Source organism: Vigna unguiculata, chromosome 4 (assembly GCF_037176805.1).
Source record: "Vigna unguiculata cultivar grain cowpea cultivar isolate G323 ecotype 2 chromosome 4, ASM3717680v1, whole genome shotgun sequence".
Classification (NCBI taxonomy): domain Eukaryota; kingdom Viridiplantae; phylum Streptophyta; class Magnoliopsida; order Fabales; family Fabaceae; genus Vigna; species Vigna unguiculata.
In genome coordinates, this window is record NC_140795.1 from 45653021 (window position 1) to 45666635 (window position 13615).

The 13615-nt window shown below is 32.9% G+C and overlaps 1 protein-coding gene and 2 pseudogenes across 2 annotated transcripts; 1 reads left to right on the forward strand and 2 right to left on the reverse strand.

Annotated features, from left to right (window-relative positions):
- Positions 1-1442: 1442 nt before the first annotated feature.
- On the reverse strand, positions 1443-2725 carry LOC114181294 (carboxylesterase 1-like). The gene is made up of 2 exons (XM_028067713.2): positions 2128-2725; positions 1443-2009 (listed from the first exon to the last, which is right to left on the reverse strand). The coding sequence occupies exons 1-2, from the start codon at positions 2627-2629 to the stop codon at positions 1549-1551; spliced, it is 963 nt and encodes a 320-aa protein (XP_027923514.2). The 5' UTR covers positions 2630-2725; the 3' UTR covers positions 1443-1548.
- A 4448-nt stretch (positions 2726-7173) lies between these two features.
- LOC114181710 (pentatricopeptide repeat-containing protein At1g80880, mitochondrial-like) lies at positions 7174-10689 on the forward strand (annotated as a pseudogene). The gene is made up of 2 exons (XR_014994218.1): positions 7174-7830; positions 8268-10689. The product of XR_014994218.1 is annotated as a pentatricopeptide repeat-containing protein At1g80880, mitochondrial-like (transcript).
- Positions 10690-10828: 139 nt separating this feature from the next.
- Positions 10829-12191, reverse strand: LOC114181460 (carboxylesterase 1 pseudogene; annotated as a pseudogene).
- Between the last annotated feature and the right edge of the window lie 1424 nt (positions 12192-13615).

The following is a 13615-nucleotide window of genomic DNA, read 5'->3' on the forward strand; positions in this document are numbered from 1 at the left end:
GAGAAATACAAGTTGTGATTTATGTATAAAGGGTTGACATGAGTTTTGCATGAGATTGTATTGAAAGGGTTGGTATGAGAGAGGCATGATAACGATATGAATTGGAAGTTCTTGGTACATGAATGGTTCTTGATGAGACGAAATGTGTTGAGCCTGGAACGTGCAAAGCGTTGACTTAAAGGTCGGTACAATTAACATATACATGCGTAGTGAATATCTTTTGGGTTGTGCGGTTGTGTCCTGTATGCGTCAGTGCATAACTCCTTGGGGTCTCTCGGTGAGACTTTCGGGGTTGCGCTTCAGTGGTCGGGACGTAATTCCATGGCCCCTGTTAGTGGGTGTCCATGGTGGTGCCCCATCTGTATAACTAAGTAAGGATTCAAGGTAAGGATTGTATCCTGACACTCTAAGGGGCCAGTTAGTCTCACTTAGAGCGGACTGACTCCTGTGGTGAGAGTAGCAGGAGGCCTGAAATTCATTAAGGGCTAACCTTGTGGTGGGAGAGATTTTGATTCATCGTAACACTTGTATTACATAGCTCAGGGATCGAGCAGCTCAGGGTCGAGCAGAGGTATCCACCACAAGTGCAAGCATCCGCTGAATCCGACTAAGTTATACATATCCAGATGAGTCGAGTCGAGTCGTAGTGTATTGAATGACGAGTCATAACATGTTTGGTTGCTATGTGGATATGAGATGAGGAAAATATATTTGATTGCATGATGAATATGTTGATGGCTCTAGCTTACCCGTTTCGTTACATGGTTGTGTTGTATGTGGCTGTTTTTCCTTGCGATGATCATCAACTTGGTTGGTGGGAGCAGATGGGCGAGGTTCTCATGGTCAACAAGCGAACAGTGATTCCGCTGCTTAGCCGTCTGGGCTGGAGTTTTCCTTGGGTTTTATTTAGGGCTAAGGCCCATGTATCTCTTTCTGTATTTCTATGCTACATTCTATGTTGTATTCGTATTCAGTCTTCCTTTGACATCGTGGTGTGCCCAAGTTTCGTCGGGGTTTTGTTAAGGACCCCAGGTTTTCGCTACTGTACTTCTATTGTGTGACGTTTTCCTTTAATTTTGCTTAATAATTAAATGGGACGTTACACAACATACGTTAATTAACTACATTTTTACATAAAATATCAAATAAATTTAATAAAATTTGGTTAAAATAATAAATTTAGACATATTTAAAGTAATAGACTAATTGATGTAAAATTTTGTAAATAAACTAATTATAATTTCACTACAATGGATAAAAAAACATATTTAATCTTTAATAATCTATTATTAATAACAACTATGAAAAAGAAAATACCATTTTATTCCTCGATTTATTCTATGAACGAAGACTCCATTCATAGGAGTTATTGTAGAAGACAAAACTTCTCTATCACAATAATTATTTACAAACTTTCACAAATTACCTATTTAAGTAAAAAGTTTGTCAAAAAGATAATTTTCCTTATTTAGATGCATCAGTGATGTCAATCTTTTTATGGTAGAAGGTTGAAACAACTATGATGCACAAGAACATGATAATTTAACCCTAAACACAGATTGGGTTAATGAAATGTTTAACTAAATCAATGAACTGGCTTGCTTTCAATGGGTCAAAGAGTTCAACTCCATGGAAGCCTTCTTCTTGAAAATCCTTCACCACTTTCACCCCTTTTTCTTCCATCAATTTCACCAATTCCTTATCACGATCCACCAATGGGTCACCATTGTTGCCACTCACCAACACCCTCCAACCAAGCTCCCTCATCTTCTCAAATTTATGAACCCCATTTCCAGCTCTTACACTGCAATATTCATGGTCACGATCAGCACCAGTTGGCAGTGCCAACTCCCACATCGAATCCGCAACACATAGAGGAAGGAATGGGTTATTCGCAAGCCTTAACTCTGACTCTGTCCTCTGCACTCCGCCGAAGAATGGTTGACGCAATATCAACCCTTGGATCTTCACTCCATCAAGATCATTCACCTCTTCAACTGCACGTAAACCTGCAAGGAAACAAAATTCACTTTCATCAAACAAATCCCCAAACTTAATTAATGTTCACAAAACTCATCATTTATAAAGAATTTAAAACGGATTGAGATGAAGTAGAAGGAGAGTGACCTGTGTGGTAAGCGATAGTGGCTCCAGCGCTGTTCCCCATAAGATAACACTTGGAATAATCCGAGTATTGACGCAACCACTCATCTTCGCAGTTTGCGATCCTCCGCAGCGCTTCTGCGCCGTCGTTGTAGGCCGCCGGCAGTCGGTGCTCCGGCGCGAGACGGTACTCGACGGAGGCCACAATGGCCTGAGCGGAATCGGCGATTTGGATGCAGAAATCATGGAACACGCAGGAAGCCGCACTGAGCAGCACGAATCCGCTTCCGTGAAAGAAAACGATGAGAGGAAGCTTGTTAGGGTTGGAAGAGGATAGCAGTGATCGTGGGAGGAATAAGCGCAGCCATGTGTGGTTGTGTGGGTTGATGGTGATGTCTTTGGTGAGAACTGAAATGGGAAGAGAGGGGTCTGAGGAGGGTGCGGTGTTTGGAACAGCGTTGCCGATGAGGCGAGTGAAGGTGCCGTCGGGGTTGGGGAGGATTTGGAGAATGGTTTCTTTGGACATGGTGGAGAGTAAATGGAGAAACTTTTGTTGTTTTCTTTGATATTGCAGTGAAGATTGCACGGAGTCCTTTTATGCTAAGAGATCTTTGTGTAAGGCCTAAGAACTTGAGAATGGAGTTATTTATTGTGTTCTTTTAACATTCATGTGCACGGAAACATCATTCTTTTGACTAATAAATTTTGAGATCTTTATCTCATAATACGATGTGTTATTTTTTAAATGATTTTAAAATTTTGAAAATGAAAAAATAAAAAGTGAAAAACCATTATAAATTGTCAAAATTTTATAGTTAAAAGTCATTTTTCTTATTGTTTATCGAGAAATTATATTTTGATAAAGTTTGGTTTGATAATATTTAACTAATTATTATTTTCGGTAAAAAAATGTTAAAACTTTATTATTTTATTTTTGTAATTTTAATAAAAAAATAATTATTTATTAATTTTGTCGAAATTTTGTTTGTCTAAAAATCATTTTATTGTTTAATTTGGTTGACCAACACTTTTGTTGTTTTATATTTATTTTTTCTAAGAGTATTTTTGGTATTACTTCTACTTGGACATGTGAAATGGTTGTAATCTTGACTTACCACGTCACGTGGGATTAGAGTAAAAAAATACTTAATTATTGATTTAGTACTTAATTTATTGTTTTTGATTTATATTTGTCTTTTTATTATGGTTAAGTTTAATTTTATCTTTTAATTCTTTAAAAATATTAATTTAGTCTTGTTATTATTTTTTGATTCAATTTATGTTTTTTTCTCTCTAAAATGATCTAATTTTGTCCTCTCAAAATTGAGATTAAGTTAATAATTAAACTTAATTACAATTTATATATATATATATATGTTAAAATAATTTTTTTAAATTTATATATATATAAAATCACTTCACCTAAGTATAAAAAATTTGAGTATTTAGATGAAGTGTAAGAAATAAAATAATTTAAAAAGTCTCCATTCACAAATAAAGAAATTTAAAACTAATGAAATCAACTAATTGATAAAAAAAAATTACAAATTAAATATGTAATTATTAATTACAAATGTATAAATTTAAAAGATTTCAAAACTATGAAATAAAAAACAATCAATCCATAATTAGACAATTAAAAACAATTAATAGAATTAATGGGTCAATTAATGAAAAATTTTAGAAACGAATCATATAATTAGTGAAATACTTATTATATCACATAATTTACACAGGAAAAGTCATTGTTAAGAAAAATAAATAAAAATGCGTGAATTTAGCCTTTCTTATCAAATTTTGTTAAGTTTATTTAACATTTTAAACGCATTTTATGATAATATTTGAGTTAACATTGAAGCGAAAATGTGTCAAACGGTGTAAACAATTCAAATACTATCATGAAATTCGCTTAAAACGTTAGATAAACTTAACAAAATTTAGTTAAAATAACTAAATTCACGCATTTTTAAAGATGAATGACTAAATTTATCAGAAATTTTGAAGAATGACTAATTCTAAATTTCACTTTGAGAGAAAAAAAAGCATATTTAACCCTAAATAAAATAAAATAACTATTCAATATATTAAAAAAAATTGAGATAAAAACCAATAAAATTTCTTCCGGTAATTATAATAGTAAAGACTTTTACACATCAAATCTTTATAAATTTGAACCGCAGTATTTCGTCATCATGCTCTGGAACATATCACCTATTGTTGACCTAAATCATTGCATGTCCTCACGCTAAAATCCCCCACCCTTTTGTTTTATTTTCTCTAACTTTGTCCATATTAAACTCCTCCACTTCCTCTAACATTCTCACGCTATAAGAAAGACATATCATGTTAGAATCATCCACACGAAAAGAAAGTTTTATTAATTCAGTAGATGGTTTTAAAAGGAAGCTAATGAAAGTAATGAACACAATACTAAGCAGCCATCGGAGCTTTTACATTGAAACCAGAAACCAACTTTGTTGTCAATTTTGCTTGTCCTCAATTCAATATCAATTAAGAGACATAACAATTACAGTCAAAATAATAATCGCATTGAGGACAATGAGAAGTCTAAAGTATTCCAACCCACCATTGAGCAACCATTCAAACTTGTTAGACTTGTTATTAGTACCAATTTTTCGCATAATGATAATGTGTTACTTTCTATGGTTCCCTCTCAAGGTGATCTTAATGTAGCCATATTCTTCACCAAGCTTCAAATATGTTCCAATACTTGTAATACGTTCCTAATAAGCAAAATTATGACGAACCTGTTAAAATTAAAAGATAAAGTTTCAAACAATGTCAAATTAATAGCAACAACACATCCCAGTTGAATTAAAATATGATAATGTCAAAAAAAAATATCAAAATGGAGTATGAAGTATACTAAAACAAAATGCAGGAAAAAAAAAGTCAAAACTTTTCAATTTTTTTCCAAATTTCAAACAATATTGCCTTTGTTCTACAAATTTACCTCATTTGAACAATGTGAGCATTGACCACCATTTGGATCTTGTTCATCACCATATGATTTTTTGTATGTTCCTGTACAGTCTAGGAATTTTCCATGAAATCAACCAAAACTTGCATAGATAGTACAAATCTAACTTTGATAAGCATGTCAGATTCTTGTTTAACCACATCTAATATTTAAGGAATAAAGTAAGCAAAATTGTCTCATAACATGGTCTTGAGCTTATATCTTCGTGGACCTAAAAAAAATTCAACTCAAACTTCAAATTAATAGGATTGAAAGCTAGTGCATGTTATAGGCTGTCACACAAAGCAAACAAATAATTCATCAACGAAATCCATAACAAACACAAACAAAAGCTTTTTACAACAAAATTTAGCAAACCCCTAACTGTAGAACAAAAACATAAAAATATACCCAACTAACCTAGCAATAACATTAGAAATCCAAAAAAAAATCCAAGAAAAATCCAAGAAATATACCCTGCTTAACTCCGTAGACCTATAAGAAACTCGACTCAAAATTTGAACTCGAGTCAAAATCTAAGAACGGAAAAGATGTCTGGATATATTTTACCGAATAAAAAGCAAAAGAATGCCCTTTGATGAATGAGACCTATAGAGATGACACAGAAACAAAGTTCAGTTAAACATAAAAGTAGAAGAAGAATCTTTTATGAAGAAGGAGAACTCAAGCTATTGAGATTGAACAATATCTAACGTTCAATCGATGTTAACTGATTAAGAAGTAGAAAAAAATCCTTAGATCAAGATGAAGAAGGATAAGTTTTGAGAAGAAATAAAAAAAAAAAACCTTTTATAAAGACCGAGAAGGAGAACTCGAAAATAAATTTGAGTTATTATAACTTACCTTCAAGTGGATATGGTGATAGAAGCAGAAGACGAAGAAGAAGAAAAAGGAGAATCAAAGGCTGAGAAACCAATCCAAGTATGAAAAATAAGAATCTAATAAAGTAGAAGAAGTCAGAGAAAAGGAGAAGAAGGAAGAAGATAAATGGGAGAAGGTGTGATACAGAGGAAGAAGAATAAAAAAAAAAACGTATGATACATCAATCAATCATCTCACTTGCTACCAAAAAGTAGTAGTAGAAGAAGAAGAAGAAGTAGTAGTGAGAAAGTCCAAAGAAGATAAAGAAGATGTAAAAGGTAAAAAGCCCTAAATGTTTGGACACGTATCAATGAATAACAATGTCTATTTCAGTAATTTCACTGTACTAAGATTTTCTTACACTAATATTTTCTTAGATTTATAGTAGATTTCACTTTAGTTTGTAATTTATATCTTATATATTTTTTATTTGTTATTAAAGATGAGGAGTGATTTCAATATTTAAGGTATTAAACATTAAATATTCATTATAATTAGGTATTATTTTTAATATTTATCAACTTATTTTTAATTTATATGTAATTTAAATTTAAATAATTTATAAAATCTAAACATATATGCGTCATTTTTTATTGTGAAATAAATAGTGAATTAAAAAGATAATATAGTTTTTATTTTCTAAATAAACATAAACACGACATGATTTAGCAAAATATTCAATATTTTTTATAAATTTAAAACAGTAATTACAATAATATCTTAAAAATACAAATTTTACTTATACAATAAATTTTTTGTATTTATTTAGTTTTAATTTTAATTTATGAATTAGTTTATCATGTTATACATAATTTTTTCTGATCCAATAAATAATTTATCTGTTGAAACTCGGATGATAGATTAATCTTTTCAAAAGAAAATGATATTCTAACTCATCTTTTTTAATTTATTTCTAATCCAATATTTTAATTATCATTAGATTATTTATTTTGATTTTTTTTAGTGATATGATGATCTAATGATAATTGAAGTGGTGGATTAGAAGTGGATAAAAAATAATGAGTTAAAGTATCGATCCTTTTCAAAATAACCCTATTTATAACAAGAAAAGGGGTGAGAACTTTCTTAACCCTCACACTACATAGAAAAGTTGTTTTGCGTCGAATATTTTATTTAAAAACTTGAATTAAAATTTTGTATTTTATTAAAAACACAGTTAAAAGATTTATTGGATACTTACTTAGGGATATATTAGGACTTACAAATTATTTAACCGTAAACTCTTTCCTCTCTCGTGTCACTGAAAAAGTTATGCGCCCGGCGTGGTAAAGGTTGAAAGTTGAAGTTCCAATGGCTACACCTCTCCGGTTACTCTGCTCTTACTCTTACTTTTCAATCGGTTTGCATGGTATCGCAAAACGAAATTCCCGAGTAACTGTACCTGTATTCAGAATTGGAAGCGGTAATAAATTTTCCTCTGAGGCATTTAATCAAACAGTTTCGTTACACTCTCGGACTCGGAACCAGTACCATGCTCCTTTCGACTTCGACTTCGACTTCGACTTCAACTTCAACTTCAACTTGGACGACCCATCACTACCAGAGTTTCTGGAATTGCTAAAAAAAGTTGCCCATTCGTCATCGCAAGCAGAGGGTCTCCACTCATCAAGTTTCCAAGCAAACAGGGATTTGACATGTTCCGCTATCTGGGCATTGAGGGAGGAATGGAAACCTGCATTGCTCGCCTTCAAATGGAATTGCCATTATAACGACGAGAAAGTTTGCAACTTGATGGTATGGGTCTCGGCAACTCATGGAAAGTTTTCCCCTGCTTGGTGTATCATTCGAGATATGCATCATTCGTCTCTCTCCACGCATCAGGCTATGCTTATTATGATTGATAGGTGAGCTACGTCAACATTCGAAGTTCAAATAATTATTACTCTAAATTGCCTTAGTTTTACAAAGTTATCTTCGTACATTTGGAACAACTGAACTGCTGGAATGGAATGCATAGTTGATAGCAAATTAAGTTTACAGCTCGTTCTCCTTCAGTCTATTGTGGATATGATTTTTGTGGCCATCTTTAACAAACTCTGTATGTATATCGTTGTAGGACTTCTTACTTGCTGAAGCTGTTGAGAATATCTACCGTGACGAATTGTTAGTGTTAGACTGTTGATGCCAGTCTGGCATTGATTTTTTCTGATTCATGACATGATCAACCTTGATTATTTTCTTGTGGATCATAACTTTTGTCGGTTCTTGATAGTGTCATGTCAACTCTGTTCGTAGTAGATAATTTCCCTCCTTTTTAACTATGGTATTTTGTTTCGATCAGATATGCATCTGTAAACAACACATCCAAGGCTATTCAAACATTCAACTTTATGGACACGTTCAGATTGACTCCTGATCAAGAAGCATTTCATGCACTTTTGGCTGCTCTTTGTAAATATGGAAACGTTGAAGAGGCCGAAGAGTTTATGCTAGTGAATAAGAAGCTCTTCCCACTTGAGACTAAGAGCTTTAACATTATTCTTAATGGATGGTGTAACATAACAAGGGATGTATATGAAGCAAAAAGAGTTTGGAGAGAAATGTCAAAATACTGTATAACACCCGATGGTACTTCGTATAGCTACATGATTTCCTGCTTCTCAAAGGAAGGGAACCTCTTTGACTCTCTTAGACTCTATGATCAGATGAAGAAAAGGGGATGGACCCCTGGAATAGAGATATACAATTCATTGGTATATGTTTTAACTCATGCCAATTGCTTGAAGGAAGCTCTTAGGACTATAGATAAGTTGAAAGAACAACGTTTGCAGCCTGATTCTTCCACCTTCAATTCCATGATACTCCCTCTTTGTGAAACTGGAAAACTAGCGGAGGCAAGGGTAGTTTTTAACACAATGGTAGAAGAGAATGTATGTCCAACAACTGAAACCTACCATGCATTTTTTGAGGGAACAGATTATCAAGGATCATTGGAATTTCTGAGTAGGATGAAAGATTCTGGTCTGGGTCCAAATAAGGATTCATTTCTCATAATTCTGACAAAATTCTTAAATTTGAAACAACCAGTAAATGCACTGAAAATTTGGACTGAAATGAAGGCATATGATTTGGTCCCTAGTTGTGTGCATTACAAAGTAATGGTTGAAGGGCTTGTAAATTGTAGGTGGTTCATAAAGGCCAGATATTTTTATGAGGAGATGATTTCAAATGGATGTTCAGCAGATCCAAAGCTTAATAAGCTCTTCCAGAAAGAAGTACTAAGTTAGTGGTGATAAAGGAAAACAGAATGTTAAAAAGGCTATTAATAGTAAAAGTGTGAAATATTCTATAAAATGATTATTAGAGGAAGCAGAAAAATTATTAAGACCAGTGGAGGACATTCTGTAACTTGTAATTGAGAAGCAGATGTTCCCCATATTTGCCATTCCACATTCTGCCACAGTGCATACTTTATTAGCACTTACTGCTAATATTGTTAACTGTGGCACGATATCTTGCGAAGTTCCATGTCATAGTCCTTATAGTTCACGCAGTCTGGCTGTTGCCCCTTGATCTCCTACCAAGTTTTGAACTTTGTTACGGGAGCAGCAGATGTACTGAGGACTTGGGAAATATTGAGCGAACCAATTATTATCTGATCATAAGTAAATGCTTGATGATTTTGCTTGCAGCTGCATGTTCCAATCCTCATACATCTTTGTTATGATCGTCATGGTTCATAATACAAAGTCATACAAAACTCATATTTTGGTTGTCTTCGTGGGTGTTCTCCATTGATTACAGAAGACCAGAAGACTGGACCCTTTCGAATCATTGCTTTCTACTTTATTCATCCTAAGTTATTCTTTGGTGAAGTTGGCATATCTGAGTGCCTTATATTTTTTAGCCTTTTATGGAGGTTCATGCTTCAAAATATGAATCTGTAAGGTTGATGATATAACCGGCAAGTGCCCACTCTCAACTTGTACATACTATTTTCCTTAGCATTGTTGAGAGCTCAGTTCTTTAGCATGCCATTCTAAAGTCTTCCATTATGAATACCATTGATGATACTCGTCTTGATGTATTTTTTGCTAGACCATTTGCATCTCTTTTAAGTATGTTTTAGTGTTGAACTCTTAGTTTTTGATTCAAATTCGGTTTAGAGTAAGATAGTTGCAGTCTTTACTAAGTGTCATTAGATTAGCCTTTGTTATGATATTTCAGTTTAGTTCTTTAATTAGATAGACTTTTGTGTCTAAGTAGTAATATAGCTTAAGTTTACATTCAATATAGTCTTGTTCTTAGAAGCATTAATTGTATATTACATTTAGATATAGTTTGTTAATAATTATGCAAGATGAAGGTATTAATTTGGTGCTGATTTTAAAGATGTACAGTTCACTTGAGAGAGTATTTTGGCTTAAACATGAGTTGGCTAAGATGATTGAAAGAATTGGAAGAAAATGCAGCTGCTGTGAAGACTTGTAAGTCTGCTGCCACACTGGATGAGTTAACTTGCTTCCATGTTGGCAGAGGCAATGTTTTACGTAGATACAAGAGATAGATACAAGAGACATTACATTATAAAATTGTAGAGGTAGTTTACATAGGATTTCTTTTGCTGTTTTTAGTTTAGTTTTGAGTACTTCGTTCTATTTTAGTGTTATGCTACATGTATCGTAGTGAAATTTTGCATTCTTTGCTGTTTTTAGCAATTGGATTTATTTTTAGATTTCTTTTATATTTTAGACTTGCTTATATAGATGTTATGTAGTTTCTGTATGAACTTGTAGGTTTTGCATAATTACTTGTTTGCTGTTTTGGTCCTTAACTTTTACTATGATCACTGGAGGATCACATCCAAGGTGCAAGAGAAAAAAAAAAACTATAAACTTGTAATGAACTGTGAATGAAGACCAGAGCTTTGTAATGAAGACAAAAAGAAAACAAATTCTTCACTCTTTGTCTTTACTTATTCAACGATGCAATTACTAGAAATTCTTACTCTAACTCTTAAGCAATGATGATTAATTTAAAGCTGAAATGAAAGTTTTGATAACTCCATATAGCACCTTTGCCTTCAATGGTTCACTATCTTGAATCCCATGATAATCCCCTGGGGTGAAATGCCCCACAACTTTCACACCCTTCTCTTGCATCAACTTAACAAGATGCACCTGACGATCCACCAGCGGGTCACCTCCACATCCGGTAACCAGTACCCACCATCCAAGCCTTTTGATCAATTCCAATCTCGCACGACCCTTCCCCGCCGTCGGATTGCAATACTTGTGATCACGGTCAACCCCAACCGGTAATGACAACTCCCACATCGCGTCATTAAAGCACAGCCCCAGATGAGGTTCGTTCGCCAGCCTCCGCTCCGAACCTGTCCTGTGGGTCCCACTGAAAAACGGTTGAACCAAAATAAGCCCTTTGATCTCAGGAATCTTGTCGTCGGCAGCCGCGGCTACACGTAGACCGGCGTTGTAGGCGATGTTTCCCCCGGCACTACTCCCCATGAGAAAAACATTGGAGTAATCGACGAGGTTTTTGAGCCAGTTATCCTGGCTGGCTTTTATCCACTGCAGCGCCTCCACGGCATCATCGTACGCCGCGGGTAGTCTATGTTCCGGTGCGAGACGGTACTCCACGGACACTACGACCGCATCGACGTCATTTGCCATGTTGAAGCAAAACTCGTGGAAGATCGTTGAGGCTGCACTGAGAAAAATGAACCCTCCACCATGGAAGAAAACCACCAGGGGGAGCTTGGAGCGGTGATCCTGTGCTGCGCGGGGAAGGTACACCCGCGCCCATGTGCCCTTGGATTGGTTGATGGAGAGGTCTTTGGAGAGTACGAGGAGAGTGGGATCCGCTGCGGGCGGGCTGTCGGGTGGTTTGTTGGGTCGTGTGACGGTGCCGTTTTGGTTAAGGATTAGATTGAGTTGCTTGTAGGGGTCTTTGTTGCATGGTGTTGAAGTGGATTGCGCTTGCAAAGTGAGTGAGTTTGCAATGAAGAAAAGGGTTAAGAAAAATGCAAATGCAATTGAACATCTCCAAAGGAATTTGTAATGGGAGAAAGAGAAGAGGGGCATGATTGATTTTTGAAAACTATAATTATAGCATTAAAAAGATGTGTGGAAGGTAGAAGAAGAAGAAGAAGCAATGGAGAAGAAATAATTGATGATTGATATGATGATGGTGTGATATCTTCTACATCAGATTTGGATTTTAGATTCCTTTTAGGGAATCTCCCTATCAAAATAATTACAATTATTTAGCAGATCTAAAAGTTTAGGAAAAGGGATATACATGGTAACTAGATTTGTCCTTTTTTGTTGATAGTTTTGAACCTTTTTGGTTTATCCTTTCTCCTGTTTTCTTGGCCTCATCTTCTTGATGGATAAGATTTTTTTGGTATGTTCCTTTTTTAATAAATCAGAGATAGAGTATAGATAATAGTTTCTTTTATCTTTAAAGATTAAACTGTCTATTTAACTAAAATAAATCATTCTTTACCTCATATAGACAGACATTAACTAAAGCAAATAACATTTTCTAGGATATCTAAGAATAATTAATAAATATTAAATTTTATAAAAATTCATAATTGTAAAATTAAACATGTTTTGACTTTAATAATCATTAATTATAAAATTCATAATTGTAAAATTAAATGAGTTTTAACTCTAATAATCATTAATGTAGTTTTATTTTGTTTAGAAAAAAAATAAATATTATACATTTGTATACACTACAAAAAATATTTTATTATTAATTAAGTTTAGTAACCAAAATTGTTAGTCACTGTAGTAACTAATTTAAAAAATAAAAAAATGTTGGTTACTAAAATATTCACTATTATAAATAAAAAATTATAATTAATCATTAAATTAGTCAGTAATTAATTAGAGACCAATTTATAAACTAAGTCATCGTAGTAACTAAAACCTTAGTAGTTAATTTTCAGTGATCAATTTTCTTTGGTAGCCAAAACCATGATAGCTAATTTTAAAGACCAATTTAGTGACTAATTATAATTTTTTATTCATATTAGTGACTATTTTAGTAATAAATCATTTTTTACTTTATGAATTGGTATCAAAATTGGTCACTACAGTGACTAACAACTTTTTGTCACCAAAATTGATTATTAAAGAAATATTATCTTGTAATAATAAGTGTTATAAAAATATAAGTAATAATTCAAATTATGTAGACAAAAAATAGTTAAAAAATATGTTAATAATAAAATAATTTTAATGTTGTTTTACTGTTTATTTTGTTTAACGGTTTCTCTTCAATTTTAATATTGTTAAAAACTAAAATACGACTAAATGTAAAAATAAAAATAAAAAAACCGAGAAAGTAACAAATGAAAAAAGAAGTAAGTAATTCAATATATTAAATTTTAAATAATTAAGGGTTAAAAATTTAAAGAATATTTGTTTTCTTCAAAAAATTTATTATGTAAATTTATATTATTTTAATTAGTGGAATTAATAATTTTAAATTTTAACACATAATGTGTGTGAAATAATAATCATTAATTATATTTTAAATTTTCATAAAATCAAATTAAGTATAATTCTAAATTTTTATAAAGTCAACTTAATGTATAGTTCTAAATTTTTAACTCATGATGTAGAAAATTAATATTAAGATGTAGTCATTTAATAATTT